Here is a 17243-nt window from a genome sequence, read left to right as displayed (position 1 = left end):
TAAGTTTGATCGAGTCAAGGACACTTTTGTTTTATACTTGATTTCTTTTGTTGAAAAATAATCAAAGAAATTATATGATACTATCATTGTTAATAATTGATGATTAATGTAACAAAAAAAAAAAAAAAAACAAATGATTGATTCGTCATGATTAATAAAATATTGCAATGATGATTCATTTTGTTGTTTTGTAAGAGAAAAAAATCATCCAGTGACTCATATTTCAGTGTTCTTTTATATAATATTAATATTTATCAGTTTGATTTGCTTGGTAGTAATATTAAAAAAATAAATAAATAATTTATTGATAAAAAATCAAATACCCAAAAAATTTTTGATTTTTTAATCTTCATTACTTAAAAATTATCTAAAATATTTACCAAATACTTGAAATTTATAAAAGCATCTAATAAGCCTTTCATATTACTATAAGCCTATTTAAATTTATTAAAATAAATTCATTATTTATATAATATGTATAGTAAAACCGGATGTAACTAGGATTTAGGGCCTTACACTCAAGTAGAAATAAATTAGCCAATGAAATGGATTTCTACGTTTTCCCCTATCCCCCTACTAAGAAAAATACATTAGTACAATTTGGCACTGCGCTATTCTGTTCGAGCGGCCATTTTAACAACTCTCACGGTTTTGATCAACAAGTCGAAAAATAAAATAAATATGGGGTTGACAAAAACAAGAGATGTTAATCATTGCATCTGTGCTGAAGAGTGGGCAATTCCAAATATAAGTTCGTATTTATTTAGCAAAAATAAAAGAAAGTCCAGTGAATATTTTATATTGTCATCAGGGTCTATGATTAAAGACAAGTGGTGCTTGAAGCTGGAATTTGATAACAAAGATTCTTGGATTACTGTTGAGTGTCAATCTGGATTTGAAGATGAAAATATCAGAGCTACGCACAGTGTTTACATGATTTGTGGCACCAAGAGGCTTGAATTTATGGGACGAACTAGTGGCAAGTATAACGGAGAGTCTTGTGAGTCTGTAATATACTTTCTACATGAAAAGTCTTTCCAAGAAATTTTAGAAAAAAAACGAATCGAGGGAGACACCCTGGTGCTGTGTGTCGAGCTTCAGATTTATTTTCACAACGACCCATTTCCAGCTGATTACCCAATCGAAGTAAATCAAGATCAAGTACCCAGTTATTACCAGAAGTTGTATTTCAATCGAAGCAAAAACAGTGACGTGTTAATAGTGGTCCAGAAAATGGGGTACCCAGCTCATAGCTACATTTTGAAGCATCGGTGCCCAGAATTGTTCGCTAAAGTTCGTCAGCAATCCGATGGAAAGAAGAGTGTTGCAGCTGTTGCTGACATAAGTCACGAAGAGATTAGAAAAGTTATACAATTTATTTACCTGGGCGAGATTGTTAACTTTGAGGATTCCGCTTTGGGGTTGCTGGACATTGCCAATCGGTTCAAGTTGAAAATCTTAAAGCGAATGTGCGAAAAGTCACTCAGTGAAAATTACTTGACATTAGAAAATGCTGAAGATTTGTTGAAATTTGCAAAACGGTGTGATGCTAAAGATTTAATTACATATATAGATTTATTCAAAATAGCTAACAATGTATTTGAATAAGATTTTATTTATAAGAAAAATTAATGTTAAGAATTTTGTACTTACACTAAATAAAGTATTTTGATGTTAATTTATTTATTTATTCTTCTCCTTAGATTTTTCAAAATTTAATCTTCCGTTGGAAAGCACAGGTGGGTGTTTATATACAATAGTTTTCAGGTAAACTGATAAGTTAGAAAATTGTACAATTGAATAAGTAATATATAGTCATTATTCTTGGGAAAAAACTTTTACATGAAATATTTATGAAGATAAATTTCAAGTTGACAAATTAAAAAAAACTACCTCTTGGTGGTCTTTTTGAATAAAATATAAAAAACTTTAAACTGAATAAATCGGTCATAATAACAATAAAAATAATATAAATGATCAGATTCAAAGTTTTCAGTTTTACACTAACGCAATTAATTGCTGACTATTGAAACTAGCGACACGCGGGAAGAATATAAAATGCTAGGTTAACCATGCCAAGGTTACTAGTAATCTTATCCAACAGGTGGCGCTACCTTATTGTTAGAGCGCTTATTTAAATACAGTATTTAAAAGTACTAAATCAAACAATTTCAACTTACTAAATTAATGAAAAAATTATATAAAGTAAATAAAAATTGATTTTTTATAAAAGTAAACGGATGAAGTAATTAATTTTGTCTTAATAATAAAATATAAATATCTATAATAAAAAGTTTTATTATGTATTGAATATATTTATTTTTCTTTATTGTTTCATGTTTTTTTTTGGATTCTAAGATTTTTATTCAGTTCACAGCCTGTTTTAAATGTCGAGAAACACGTAGTTTAAGTATGCTCATATTTAAAACACACTGTGTTACACTCATGTGCTTAAATCTAATTTACATACAGTATTTTGTCATTTATTTAATTATTAAATTATTTAGCAAGTAAAACTAAAAATACGTAAACATATTGATCAATTAACAATGGATAATTGTACAAAGAGTTATCACAAACGTGATACTGTCGATCTGTTTAATTATTTATTGTAATCTATTATAAAACTCGGATTTATACAGTTTACAAATCGCGTCACACATTCTTAACTCTCTTGTCTTAAAAAACAATTAATTACCTTTTACTTAAAAAACATCATTAATAAAATAAAAATACAGTTTTTTAATTCACTAAATTATTTATTTTATATCTATAGTATCAAATGCGAGAAAAAAAATAATCATAATATTAAATTGCATATTTACAAATCTTAATCATATCCTTAAAAGCAATCATTAATTTGTAAATATGTCAAATTTTTTCGTTTTTTTAATTTTTTATTTTTTTTATGAATCATTATTATGAAAAATATAATAAATCGTAATTGTAAATAAATAATTTAAAAGAAAAAAATGAAAATGGATTTTTTAAGGTACTTAATTTTATTTTTTAATTTTAGTTAATAGTTTTATTTTTAATAAGAGTATGTTAAGAAGGCAAAGTAGATATGATTATATAAGTTATATTATCTATCTGTGTAAAATTTTAATCCGCTCTTTCCATAGAAAACACACTCCTATTTAAATTATTTAATTTACAACTATTGTTTTTAAATATATATCTTTCAGTCTATCTACAACACCGCTTGATCAAGGTCTTGTACGAAAAAAAAAAAAAAAAAAAAAAAATATATATATATATATATATATATATATATATATATATATATATATATATATATATATATATATATATAAAACATAATAACAGTATAAATAAATAGTGTAATTCATAAAGATTTTGTGCGGTGTTTTACAGCAGAGACTTAATAGGTTCTGGCGAAGGACGTGGGCTCTTCAATCTCCGGCTCGTTGTCCCCGCTGAGGTAACCCTGGGACTGATAAAGATATACAAGTGCATCCAGAGCATTGTAACAATATATCTTTACTTATATAATTGAATTACAATTACACATAATCCAAAAAAATGAACAAATTATGACAATAATAAATTAAACAGAACAAAAAATTTTTTTTAATTACCCGCACGAGTTTTCAAGCTCACTCAGGTTATTAAATAATTATTTATTTTAAAATATTGTTTTCAATTACTTTATTGTAACTTTTTTTTTTTTTTTTTTTTTTTTTTTTTTCCCAAGCTTGATTGTTTGTTTTCTATCGTTAGTGAACTTATAAACTCGATTAAACAATAACTTCAAGTAATACAAGCTAACTAAATAATAATACAAAGCAAATTAATGGATGTTGATAATAATAATAGTCATAATGTCGCAACTAATTTTAAACAATGCGTAGGTAACTTAAAATTCTGTACAATAAAAAATAAATCGCAGTGACGATGTTAGTGTGCATGAATATTCTGGTGGGTACACGCAGTTTCAAATTAAACAAAATAATATTAGTTATCATAGTAATAAAAATAATAATTTTATATTATATAATTTTTTTTTTCTAAATTCTAGTCTACGGAAGACGAACAAAAAATAATAATAACTATTATTTTAATAGAGCGATAAAAATAATGATTATGAAATGAAAGTACAAAAAATATGACGTTATTTTCTTTTTTTCTTTTTTACAATGCAGAAAAATGTTATTAAACTCATCTAATACCACAAATATTTATATATATATATATATATATATATATATTCTTCATTTTTTTTTTATCGAATGTAGTAACGAAAGAAACGAATAAAAATAAAAATAATAATAATAATAATAATAATAATAATAATAATAATAATAAACGAAATATTGTTCATGAAAAATGAAAAATAAAATATTCGAAAAATAGCACCAGCCTTCATGCGAGCCGAAACTCAATAAAAAGAAACAAAATAAAATGAGTAATAATAATGAAAATAGTAATAGTAAATTATTGATCATAATAATATTAATTGTAATTAATAATGATAATGATAAGAATAAGAATGTCGCATTAAAGTGATGTGGCTAGTATAGGTAACGAAAAGATGGATAATTATCTGACTTTTCGTACCGTTGTGTTTTGATCCCCGTCTTTGCAATTACTACAGATGTAGTCGTCTTCCTCTGCAAGCTCGGTTTTGTCGAGACCAACGCAGTGCATATGGAACCACCCGTTGCATCCACCATCACATTGCACCCAGTCGACTTCACGTCCTTGAGAAAAAATTTAATATTTAATGAGCAAGTAAAAAAAAAATTAAATTAACAAAAATTTACCATTTGGTCGGAGGCAACTGTCTGCTGCGCAATCGTCTTCTTCGTCAGAGGTATCTTGCTTGGTTTTTTTCCTGTTCCCTCCTTTCTTTTTGGGCACATCTTCGCCTTCCTTTCGTTTGATCTACAACAATTCAAATAAAACTGAAATCGAGCTTACATTGTATCCCAGACCACAGTAATCTGTGTAGCCGGATACCGTTAAAATCCAATTAAAAAAGCAGAATTGCATTCCCTACCTTACGAGGTCCACGTTTCAGCGGACTTTGTGGCATTAGTTTCTTATCTTTGTTATTTAACCCGGTAGCTCCAGCTCCGGCTCCAGCTCCATTTCCTCCAGTCGGTGTATTACCACCTTTCTTCTTGATAATAGCGTTCGGAGTACTAGCTGGAGATTTTTCATCAACTATTTTCTGTCGACTAATTGTTTTACCCATATCAAACTCGTCCGACTTTCTTTTTCTTCCACGTTTTTTAGCGTCTTTCATATCAGAATTGAAACTTGCCTGGACTTCTTCAAATGTCGCATACTTGCGTACTGTTGTGGGACTATTTGTGTGGCTGAGGATTCGCCAGATGTTTTGAGTTTCATCAAGAGCCACTTCAAGTAGATCACCTTCCATCATTAATTCTTCAAGTCTTGTTCGGGCGCTTATCGACAAGGTTACTGCACTTTCACCTCCTTGCGATTGTAATTTACGGTGTAATTTTGATACTAATAAAAATAAAAATAAAAAAATAAAAAAACATTATTAATTTTAATTAATTAATAATATTTATTTAATAAATAACAACTCACTAAACGAATATGCATGTTCATTACTGTTGAAAGTACTGCATGAAGGTTCATCACCATCAAGAGTAACTACATCATCGTCATCATCCTGTAACATTTGAATAACAAATGAATATTTAAATAATTTAAGTCTAGTGTAATAAAAATAATAATACTCACAGCAGCGCTGAGTACACTGTCATCAGAATGTACACCACTCAGTGGCGCAATAGCCTGTACTCGTTGATGTAATTCTGGATTATTAGCAGCCTTCTTCAACTCGCTAGTTATTATTTTCTCAGTTTTCTCACGTGCTGCAGCTTCAACGAGTTTCTGTGATAATGCCGACAGTTTTGTAAGTACCGAGGATATTTCTTCGGTGGCTAGAGCACGCCGAGCACGATCCTGCCAGTTCATTGCGCGCTCAGTAAGACAAGTGAGTGCTTCACCCTCTGGTAGTCTAATGGGAATTTTTTGAAGACCCACCAGCAGTGCAAGAATTGATTCTAGACGTGGTCGACGCGATCTCAAACAACACGGACATAAAAATTTAATCTCCCGTGAGGATTGTACTTTACCCTTGTGTATTGTCTTTGGAAGAGGCACACAATTCGAATGAAACCAATCTTTACATAGCTCACATTGGAGCATTAAGCCGAAACGTGACCTGCGACAAACACAAAACCTGGAGTCGTCGGTGTTTCCTTTTTGCATATTTCTTTCTCTTAAACTCTTCATTGCTTCCATTTCACGTTGTTCTGCGAGCTTAAAGGCAGCAACAACATTCGCTGAATCACTGGAGTCATCGAGTTTTGTGTCACAGACATAAAGAGCACCAGCACTCTCGTCTCCTTTGTTCTTTTTGGTTTTCAGTGCCTGAACACCGACACCAATTCGCGGAGATAGAGCTTCCATCAGAGTATAATGCGAATTTTTACGTAAAAATGTTCTGGCTGTTCGCTCTTTCCAGGCTTTTGCCTGTGATAACGTCGACTCAAGGACTGAAAGTTGTTCTAAATGCAGAGGAATATTTTTACCTTTACGTACAAGCTCATCCATAGTATCGTAATACGGAAAAATTTCACGATGTGCCTGAATTTCTTCGACAGTCTTGGTCCAGTTTTTGGCTTTGTTCAATATATCCTGCAGATTATCAAGACTAGGTAAATAGGCATCGATTTCATTGGCTTCCTGGATGAATTCCTCGATAACACTGATATTCTGACCATTCTTGGCTTGTAGATATCCTTTGGCTTTCTCCTCCCACTTATCAATATTGATCACAAGCTGTTGCAATTTTGATAGCATATTTTCAACGGTTATGTGGGGTGATATTGTCCTACCTTGATCAATCAATTTAACGAGTTCTTCTCGTGTGATAGATTTCGATTCGTCCAGCATAGTTTTAACTTCATCCAGCCACTGTATCTGATGTAATTTTTGCTTCAATCTGACAAGCTGTGGGAGTTCTATACAAATAGAATCACCAAAATCAATACACTTCTCAAGTTTATCTAAATCACAGTCATCACTCTGTGCTTCAAATTCCTCGGCGTCTTTCTGAAACTGGAGAACTTGATCCAATATATATTTAACACCGTCTGACTCTTTTAATTCACAGCATAAATTAGTTATTTCTTTGTAAAAAAGTGTCAACTCTTCGATTGTTAATTTGTACTTGGTATCAACAGTCTGTCGAGTTCGTGTCCGTTGTTTGTTGTTTAACAACTGTTGAGCGACACTGGCACACTTTTCGGCATCCTGAACAGCGGTGGTTAAAGCTGTCAACAGCTCACTGTCAGGAAACTTTTTATTTTCAGCTTCACTCAGCAAATCCTTAAATTCACTCAACTCAATCTTCTCCCCCTTGGGGTCCATAGCTTCCTTTACTTTGATCACCCATGAGTCAAAAGACTCGGCTTTAAGTTTTAACTTTTGGAGCATTATTGGCAATTCATCAAGCGTGTAACGATATCTAAGGGTATGTTTCTCTGGTAAACAATCGCAGAGATTACGGAAGTGCCTTAGACAGACCAGCTGGTTAGTTTGACACGAACAAGTCACTGCGCTGAGAAAACATGTCGTCTTGCACGCTTCACACTGACGTTCATCGTCTGGTAATAATTCAAATGCCTCACGTTCAGCTTCTGTAACACCCTGCACAAAAAAAAAAAAAAAAAAAATATTTTTTAGTTGTTAATTTTTATTTTAACTATCAAATTTAATCTCATTCATCTTCAAAAAATTTATTTACTCAATATGTACACTATTAACCTCAAAAATTAAACTTTATTAAATATATTAAATACTGTAATTATAATAAATTATAAATAGACCACTTTCAAGTTCCAACACAAGCACTCACTAAGATTACGTCTCATCTATTAATCAATATAACTTGTAGATGCTGCAAAAACTTTTAAGTTTCTGATTAAAACAAAAAGATAAAGGAATAAAACGCCAATATGTTTGTAGTCACGTACATTAAAATCAATCACACTGTTTTAATGGGTCAATTAAAAAATAAATGAATGTCGAAGAAAAAAAAAAAAAAAAAAGCAACACTCAACTTGCCGGTCAATCTCATTAATGATTAAAAAATTTTTAAAATGTCTTTTTGCTTGATAACAGTAAATAAATAATAACTTAGTAAAACTAAATAATTAATTTACCTCGTGATATAAATAATAATATAATTTATGAGTAATGTGACTCGTCAAAATCAACTAAAATGGATGTATGCACATGTTAAATATTAAATGTATGAAGTTATCGAACACGAAATGACGACGGTGGGATTTAAAATGACTTTTTATATTATTTTTTAATAACATAACCTCGTCGTAACTGTTCATAAGAACTCAACTGTGTGTTATAACATGTATGTACTTGTTCTTACCTTAAAGAATAAAAAAAAAAAAAAATGAATACGTTATATAATTCCACAAGTATAAAGCACAAATGATGAATACACAAGTGGTGCTAATAATCACAAGGTCAGCGCGACAATAACGTATACAAATAAAATTTTAACGCCGGTTATTTAAAAACTACCTTTATATTTATTTATAAATATACTTTTTATTATTTTATTAGATTATATATATTTTACGAGTTACTGTCGTACGAAATGGAGCAAATGATACAGATAGATAGATATATATATATATATATATATATATATATATATATATATATATATATATATATATATATATATATATATATATATGTGTGTGTGTATATTGATATACGACGACACGATGACGACGACGTTGCTAGTCGGTAGAAAATTAATACGCGCCAACAACGAACAACGTTGCGAGGCTTTACTTGTTGAGAAGCATTTTAGTGTCAGAGACTTGATTTTTTTTTTTTTTTTTTTTTTTTTTTTTTACTAGTAACGTGAACAACAGTGCTCTCAGCAACTCTCAACTAGTCGGGCAAGTATTTGGAGCTCTGTTAGTGAGTATGTAGATTAATACGTATAATATAAAGTTTTGTATAGTTTGATAATAGAAACAGGCATTGTTGAGAGTGTGTTAGTAATGCGCGCGTCGAATGTTTGATTTAAAATGTATGGCGGTTACGAGGTGGGGAAGGGATCCACGAGTAGGGGAAAGTAATCCACGGTGGGAAAAATGGAAGCTAAAGGTGCGCGCGATGATATTTTTATTCAAAATGTATTGGTGGAAGCCACGAGCGGTAACAGTCAACCATTTTAAATGTAAACGAGACCTAATGTCATGCGTTCATTGCGAGTGTTTATTTATTTATTTGGATGTGTAGGATATTATACTTTTTATTACATACACGGTGTAATATTCATTCAACCGTGTGTGAGTGCATATTTTATATTTAGCATTTATTTTAGATATAGATTATCGGTAAATCTGATAATTAATTGACTAAGTAACACGTATTTATTGTTTTTAATGAATTTCATACTTTCAGGTTTGACTTTTTTTTATTTTTATACTCGACGATTATACCTAATAAGAGAATTAAATTATAAATTATAAAACTTACCCATTCAAGCAAATTTTTTCTTAGCTTCTTTTCGTCGTCGACCATCGTTAACATATCCTGATAAGTAGCGGTCGCAACTCCAATGTCCAAGGAGTCTGGATCCAAAGACATTTTGCAAACCAACTCATCGTGTGAAAAGACGCAAAATCTGCGTAAATTTGAGTAATGGGTAATACACTCTCGCCCAATTTTCAGCTAAAAATTTTATTAAATAAATAATTAAGATTACTGTTATTGCTTGTAATAAAATAAAATTATTAAAATCAATATAAATTCATACCCAATCGGCAGGAGCGAAATTGACAGCTTCGGCAAAATTATAGCCTTGATTGAAGCCTGCGTGATAAGCTCGCGGGAACGTAACAACAAATTCACCGGCATGTTGATCCGTTCGGAATACTGGGACACCTGGAAATTAAATCAATAGCACCAGCGTTTAATTAAATTATCCACTAAAAATTATTTCAATCATTTTTATTCAATCAACCGATAATCGAGTGCCATTTATTTATCTTGAAAAAAATAACAGATAAAATTACCTTCATTTGTTAAAATAGTCGGGTTCATTATAGTAACCAGCTGGTGGAGTAAGTCAGGCTGACTGTGAAACAGCTCCGGAGCAGCAGACTTCATAGAGTGTTCAAACTTTTCGGCTTCTGATCCAGGAACGCCATACCAAGTCTTTGGCTCTCCCCAATGCAGATAATTGATCGAATAGCTCCAGTGGTCTTCGTTGTGCCAGCAGAATGTTGCAAAGCACATACCGACATACATCCACGGGACTTTCATACCACTTATATCGGCATTAATGTGACCCAAAACACTGCCGTGGAGTACTGGAAGATTATTTAAATTCCACGCAGACTCGGCGTACTCTTGATCGCACGTGAATAAATTAACGCTGGTTTTTGTGGGGAATCCAGAACCGTGATCCATAGTGTGAAGATCAGCTCCGTACTCAACAGTGACGTCTTCGTCAATGGAAGACACTATTCTCCAAAATTCTTTCTCTACAAGTGAGGTGGGTACCATGTGAACAGGCATGTTGAAGTAGTCACTCTTAAACTGATCAGCCATCTCGCCAAACTGTTGGAGAGTATACTCCCGCTGGGCCTGTTCAAACCCGAAGGCTTCCATGGGCTTGGAAACTTCTTCGGCTACACATTTAGGACACCTCCAGTCGCCTTTAGGAATTTCTGTGAGTGGTGGAAGAAGACAGAACGTGTGATAACTATCGTCACAACCATCACACAACAGCATACTCTCTTCCATATCTCCTCGTCCGCAATTATGACAAATGTACTTGGCAAGTGGATCGTAGTCATACGTATACTTTATTCCGCGTGTTTTGTTTGATTTTTTAGTCTCTTTGGTATTGTAGCCAGCCATTTTGGGTCCAGCTCCGTAAAACTGGAGTTTCTTGAGTTCCTTACTATCTTTATCGTCTTCCATTTTAATTTCTTCTTTACATTCATTGTCCGAATCGCATTCTTCTTTACAGTCTTCCTGCTTAATTGCAGCAACATCTTGCTTCTCATCTTGCCCAGTGAAACGTTTGGATCGACGAGAAAATTTAGCTGCTGGTGGTTTTATTTGTTGACGTGATATAATACCATGAGGTTTGTAATCACGATCTTTCTTCTCGCTTGCTTCTATTTCTGGAGCTTCGATTTTCTATTTAAATTAATTTAACCGTCATTAATATAAATGAATTATTTTAACCAATTGAATTACATTAATTCTAAAAATACTTACGATATCACCGAGAGTTTTTCCTTGCTTGAATACGTCAAAGGGATATAAAATTCTCTCATAGTGATTTTTTAAAATACTTCCGACACTTTTCCCTGAGGGATATCCTAATTTGTTCGCTATTTTTGCCCATCTTCGTTCTCGCCTCACCGTTTCAATTCCACCTATAATTGACGAATCAATTAATCACTTGAACTTATAATAACTGACAATTAAATAAAATGAATTAGAGTACAAACCTTCTTCGCTGACTATTTTGTGTAACGAATAAAGATCCAACGCTTTCTTTTCAACAAGTGGAATTTTTAACGAGGAACCCTGGAGCTCCCAAAATTTAGCAATTTGATCTAAAAAATTGAGTTTTATCCTCGTTTTAGCCTCTAGCTCATTTAGCCTCTGTATCCTCGGGACAAATTTAAATTTGTCGACGTCCACGGCAAATGGAGGTTGCCAATTCTATACAAAATAATTCAAAATGGTCGTTAGCAAAGGGATCTCAGAGATTTCAGTTTTTATAAACATGTACCAAAATGAAAATAATATTAATATTAAGCATAGTAATGTGATACGAACACGCAATCTTTTATTATGACTTGTTTGTAAATAAAATAAAAACTTGGCAACAATAAACAATTATTAAAGTTTTAGAGCAATATTGCTTAATAATAATAATAATAACTACCAAATTAATATTTCCATGTACATTGTAGTTAAAAATTAAAATCAAATTATATATTGCCTAGTAGAAAATCAATAGACCAAACAACAAATTGGAGCGCTATGAAAAGTATCTAATACTTGTTTTTATTTATCTTTAGCTAATGATTTATTAGATAATAAAATAAAATAATTGCTAGAGATGAAATAACGTTGCGAGCACATGTAAAGTTTCCATATGAATATGAAACGGCTTCTCTTTGTTACATCACATCTATAATGGCGTCCCAAAGTTTCTTTTCACCGTGCATTAGAGCGCCGATAAAAATGGCCATTTTCCCCCAAAACAAATACTATTTTTATTTTTTTTCTTAACGTTCAATTAAAGTGACATAATACGCAAGGATGGTAATTTAAAACTATTTTACAAAGATCCCACGGAGAATATCGACATGCCCCGATAATTTATGAGATAAAAGACACACTATCTTTTAAAAAAATCAATTTTCAAACTAAAGTCTGCTCTGAATAATTTTATCAATAATAAACTTTTTTTATACATACATATTTAAAAAGTTACAATTACAATCACGGATTATATTTTTCTTATTATCATTATTATTCTTTATTGTTCATTAGTAATGCTGATTAGTTTATTTTAATTAATATCAATGTTGAAATCAGTTTAATTACGAAATACCGAGAAAATTAGTTCGATTGTTGAAAATTAAAACTAAAGGATAGAATAATTAGAAAGAAATATTTATATTAAAAAAAAAAAAAAAAAAAAAAAAAAAAAAAAAAAAATGTTTTGAATGACGTCTATATAAAGTATGAATAAAAGAAGAAGGGGATCGTAAATTGTCTTTATCGATTTGTTAGGATAAAGCCGCGAGGGAATTTTCCCGTCAATCCTTTTCTATTAGCTTTTAAATTTATAAATTCTATCGGAATTGTAAATTAAAAACCAACTTTAATTACAATAGTTATTCTTACTCGGTAAGAAGCTTTTTTGCGACAAAATTTATTTTAAAAATAAATAACGCTCTGATGATAAAATAAAAGTATATTTTCAGAGTCATTTCTGATATTTTTACTTTCGAATAAAATTATCAAATAAGCTAGGTAGAAAAGGAAAGACCAAGAAAAAGTTTAAGAAAAAAGATAGAATCCGGAAGTAGCAAATGGAAGCATGCCCTTTGCTGACATTGTTAATTTTGTCCCGGCCATTTTATATATCGAGAAAATAAAGACTGCTGCGGGTGTACTTGGCCTAAGAGCCATTACCGTTACTCATAAATCCGAAACATTTAATTTTAAAAGCTATTTTCCAACGAGCTTTACTCTAATTCCATAAATGCAAACTTAAAAATTACTACAATTCTTTAAAAGTTGTTACATCATAAGAATAATTATCATAAAATAATTTTTTTTTTTTTTTTTTCAAAATGTGCATTTATATCAGTTTCTTGTCGATGTCTCACCTAACATTACCCCCACTTTCCTTTCTATTGTCACGTACCAACGCGATGGTCCGTTTGCACGATTTACCCTGATGTAATTTTAAAAAAATGCCAATTATTATTATTATTTTAATTTTTTTTTTTTTTTTTTTTTTTTTTTTTTTTTACATTTAAAAGGGATTCTACAAATACTCCGTAGTACTTTTGTGTCCGTATACACTCGTCCAGCTTTAATTTAATAAAAAATAAGCCAAACACGGCAGAAGAAAGAGGACATTGACACGAAACGGCGAACCGACGAATATTTTTTTTTTCTACACCCCTATGTTCGATTGATTCGGTAACTGGTAAAAATCATGACACAACAAAGGACATCCTGATCCACCTTGATGTAATCTAACGCGGGACACGAACTAAAAATTAAAAACAATGGGCAAAAAACATGTGACGGAAATAATAAGTAAATTAAATAGACACTCACGGGCGGTGGTTTTATTTTGCATATCCCGGATTTTTCAGCAATAGGACGAATTTTGGCGATGTAACCCAGCGGATCCAGGAACTCCTCGGCTGTTGGCTCGAAGACAGGGGCTTCAGGAGGTGCACCGAACTCAAAGTCGGAATCGACAGCCCCGCAGCCAGAACTTTTCTCGCCCATCATGTTCTTCATATAAGCAGCAGTCCTGCTGTATCTTGAATTTTCAAATTCATTTAACTTGGACACCATGTCTCGTCCTATTTAGTGCACGCGACGATGCACGACGAGAACTCAAAATTCGACGATTATTAGCAGCCACGACGACGCCAACTTAGATGGATCCTACGCAGCTACACACCAGCCACTAAAATCCCACAACACTTGAAATAATAATGATAATTTAAGTAATTGTTTTTTTTTATTTTTTAAGAATAATTATTGACGAAAAAAAAAAAAAAAAATTACTATAGTTTAACAAAATTGAAAAATTATCGCGTAATGTCTGTAGTTATTATTATAAATCACTGTCACGCCTCTTTCTACCTTATTTATTATTATTCTGTATCTGTATCAGTTTTTAATAAATCTAACGATAAATAATAAATCATTTGTAAAGTAAAAAGTCACTCTGGATCCAATTCACTGTTCTTTCGACACTTTCCCCGTCCTGCCATCATTACGATCATGTCCGTGACGATGTCGTTGTTTTGTCGTAAGTTTTATACAATCAGATATATATTTATTTTACATTTTACATGTAGAATAATGTCGAATGGAGCTGTAGATGTTGATGGTAATTTATATCAACGTTTGCTGTAGTACTGACGATGCTCGTAGAGTAATGTAGAAAAAAATTATTGACAGGAACACAAGTAATGGTACTTTTTATTTCTCTGAGACTCTGAGCGCCGTCGAAATTACCAATCCCAGCACCTGCTATCAGTATAGTACTGCAATAAATAATTATTTATATATTTATATGTTAATGTACTTTTAAAAGTACGCTGCGAAAGACGGTAATGACGGTAAGAATATGACGAGATCCGTTTGAAGACGACGTAGGTCGAGGATGGTTACCAAGACGCAAGGTACTAACGGACAAACAACACTACTGACTAATCCACTAATCCACAATGCTCCTTGCTCCTCACTCGAATATATACATCACACACTAGTCACTAGTTTTCGGTTATAGTATATCGTATGTACCTGCAAATATATATATATATATATATTATATAAATATGTGCTCTATCAGTGTGGGATGTGTTTATTCTGATATATATAAATGTATTGGTGTAGTTGATCTCGTGTATATCGCGTTCGCGCACGGGCCACTGCCAGGCTGCTGCTGCTTCTTCTCTGCAGATTTTATTCCTCCCCTCGTTGCCCCTATCGCAGGGTTCCTACTCGTACTAATATTTTATTCGTGTTAGTGAATTTACCTTTACAGATATTCCCTTTAATTTTATGTGAAAAACGTTCGATATGCCGCCGCCGTACGGGTAAATATGGAATTAATATATTCAAAATTTATTTCACCCATTATTATAAATTGTCATTACTATTTATTACTCTTTCTACATTTTATTAATTCTAAAATTGCAAAATCATTTGATTCTTATTGAAAAAAATATTTTATTTATTTAAAAAAATAATTTTTTTTTTTTACTCATGTGTTTGTAAATTTTTTTAAGTTGTCACTTTAAATATCATTGATTAAAAATTATGATAACATTGCGCAAAACTCTGGTAATTCATATCAATACAGTAATTCATGTAAATTTTTAATTATTAATTAATAATTTATTAACAAACACATTGTCGAATTTATAATCGATTAAAGTGGCGCTGCTGACAGTTGGATTCGGAAATGTTCGACTTCCGGAGATTTACAGAGACTTGCGATTGGTCGGGGAAAATTAAGATGGCGACACAGTTGACCAATGAGAAAATTTAAAAAACCACTAAGTATTTTTTTATTTCTTTTGTTGGCAGTTCCAAAACACTAGATCTAGAGAATATTTTGGTCACATTGCTGAGAATTAAACTCACTTCACTTTTGTGTGGTTTTAGTTCACGTCTGGAGTAAAAATGCGCCTTGTAAGTATTTATTACATAATTATTAATAAAAAAATATTTTTAAATAACAATTATGGATTATTCTGTCAAAAAAAAAAATTAACTTTTAATATGTCATTGATGATGAAAGGAATTTTTTTAATGATTGCGCAAATCTGTCATATTTATTGATTTACTCATTGAGATATTTGATAATAATGTATAAATAATTTTTTTAGACTCAAATTCTGCGTTCTGAACACGGATTTGGCACTTTGGCCAAAATCCGAGGTATCGTATACTTCAGACTCAGTCCTTTTGAGCAAAAGGCCTTTGCTGGTGCAATCAGCCATGGAGTTCCCAACATGCTTCGTAGATTCCGTGAGAATGTACTTCGTGTTTCTCCGCGTATGTATTTTTATGACAAAATAATTTTTCCAATGAAATTATGTAACAATATTAATTTTTGTTACAGCAATTGCTATCTACTACTTGATTTACTCATGGGCTCTTCAAGAACACGAGCGTGTTGTCAGAAAGAAGCCTGGTGACTTTGCTGATGATGTATAAATATATAAATATTATAATTTAAAAATGCTAGTTAATTAAAATTCACATTTACAATTAAATAATTAACTTGGTTAAAATAAGATACACATTTATTTTATTTCTTTAATAAATAGTCCAAAAATAAACATGTAAAAAGAGCTCAATGCTCCAATAAATATATAATTTTAAATTACTTTAATTCCTCAGCATTCACTAGCACGGTTATTTCATAAGCAATCAAATTTTTTGCGTTAAATTTTTGTGTCAGCTTTGATTTTATTTATAGATATTTCTTTCTGCTAAAATTCTTCACGCTCGACGATCACGACGTCTTCATTATTTATTTTTAATCTACGCCTCAACTTTTCATCAATGTAAAATATTTTTTTTAATAATTAAATGTCTTAATCAACGCTTAGGTAATATTTGTCAAAGTTTAATTAACTTGTTAAGATAAAAAATAGTAATAGAATGCTGCGGCGACTGGTGAAAACTTGAAAAAATAAAAGTTCAGGGTTGAAAAAATGTGAGAAATAGATTGGGCTGGGGAAAAAAAAAAAAAAAAAAAAAAAAAACCAGGTACACGATAAAAAAAATAAAATAGTTTTAATCCATACGCACCTGAATAAGTGACCGATTCGGAGCCTCGGATCCGATTTAATGCCTCGTAAGTGGGAGTGAAATCCTACCAATCG

General features: G+C 31.4%; 2 protein-coding genes and 1 long non-coding RNA gene across 4 annotated transcripts; 1 reads left to right on the top strand and 2 right to left on the bottom strand.

Moving 5' to 3' along the window:
• Positions 1-3324: 3324 nt before the first annotated feature.
• Kdm5 (Lysine demethylase 5) lies at positions 3325-15271 on the bottom strand. Of its 2 annotated transcripts, XM_074242472.1 has the most exons (12): positions 13942-15271; positions 11580-11796; positions 11344-11504; positions 10128-11262; positions 9869-9996; positions 9589-9783; positions 5740-7716; positions 5584-5668; positions 5024-5499; positions 4788-4908; positions 4582-4724; positions 3325-3457 (listed from the first exon to the last, which is right to left on the bottom strand). In XM_074242472.1, exons 1-12 carry the CDS (start codon positions 14185-14187, stop codon positions 3386-3388), a joined length of 4956 nt encoding a protein of 1651 aa, XP_074098573.1. In that variant the 5' UTR covers positions 14188-15271; the 3' UTR covers positions 3325-3385. The 2 variants fall into 2 exon arrangements, with proteins under 2 accessions (XP_074098573.1, XP_074098574.1); XM_074242473.1 differs by lacking the exon at positions 3325-3457 and having other exon boundaries at positions 4427-4724.
• A 153-nt stretch (positions 15272-15424) lies between these two features.
• Positions 15425-16747, top strand: Uqcr-q (Ubiquinol-cytochrome c reductase ubiquinone-binding protein). Its single transcript, XM_074242485.1, has 4 exons — positions 15425-15443; positions 15937-16041; positions 16239-16407; positions 16475-16747. The coding sequence occupies exons 2-4, from the start codon at positions 16033-16035 to the stop codon at positions 16567-16569; spliced, it is 273 nt and encodes a 90-aa protein (XP_074098586.1). The 5' UTR covers positions 15425-15443; positions 15937-16032; the 3' UTR covers positions 16570-16747.
• LOC141527161 (uncharacterized) lies at positions 16565-17238 on the bottom strand. Its single transcript, XR_012479154.1, has 2 exons — positions 17170-17238; positions 16565-17041 (listed from the first exon to the last, which is right to left on the bottom strand). It is a non-coding gene; the product is annotated as an uncharacterized LOC141527161 (long non-coding RNA).
• Between the last annotated feature and the right edge of the window lie 5 nt (positions 17239-17243).

This window comes from Cotesia typhae, unplaced genomic scaffold (genome assembly GCF_013202065.1).
Source record: "Cotesia typhae breed Kobodo isofemale line unplaced genomic scaffold, CoteBio_Ctyphae contig_4, whole genome shotgun sequence".
In the NCBI taxonomy this organism is placed as follows: Eukaryota; Metazoa; Arthropoda; class Insecta; order Hymenoptera; family Braconidae; genus Cotesia; species Cotesia typhae.
The sequence above is the reverse complement of the archived record's forward strand: the minus strand, read 5'-3'. Positions and strand labels throughout refer to the sequence as shown.

Excerpts from the sequence above, each read along its gene's own strand:
- Kdm5 (XM_074242472.1), bottom strand. The coding sequence starts at position 14,187 with ATGGTGTCCAAGTTAAATGAATTTGAAAATTCAAGATACAGCAGGACT. Across the intron at positions 7,717-9,588 it reads GAAAAAATTTGCTTGAATGG|GGTGTTACAGAAGCTGAACG; the intron begins GTAAGTTTTATA and ends TTTTTTGTGCAG. Across the intron at positions 5,500-5,583 it reads TGAACATGCATATTCGTTTA|TATCAAAATTACACCGTAAA; the intron begins GTGAGTTGTTAT and ends TATTTTTATTAG.
- Uqcr-q (XM_074242485.1), top strand. Across the intron at positions 16,408-16,474 it reads TGTACTTCGTGTTTCTCCGC|CAATTGCTATCTACTACTTG; the intron begins GTATGTATTTTT and ends TTTTTGTTACAG.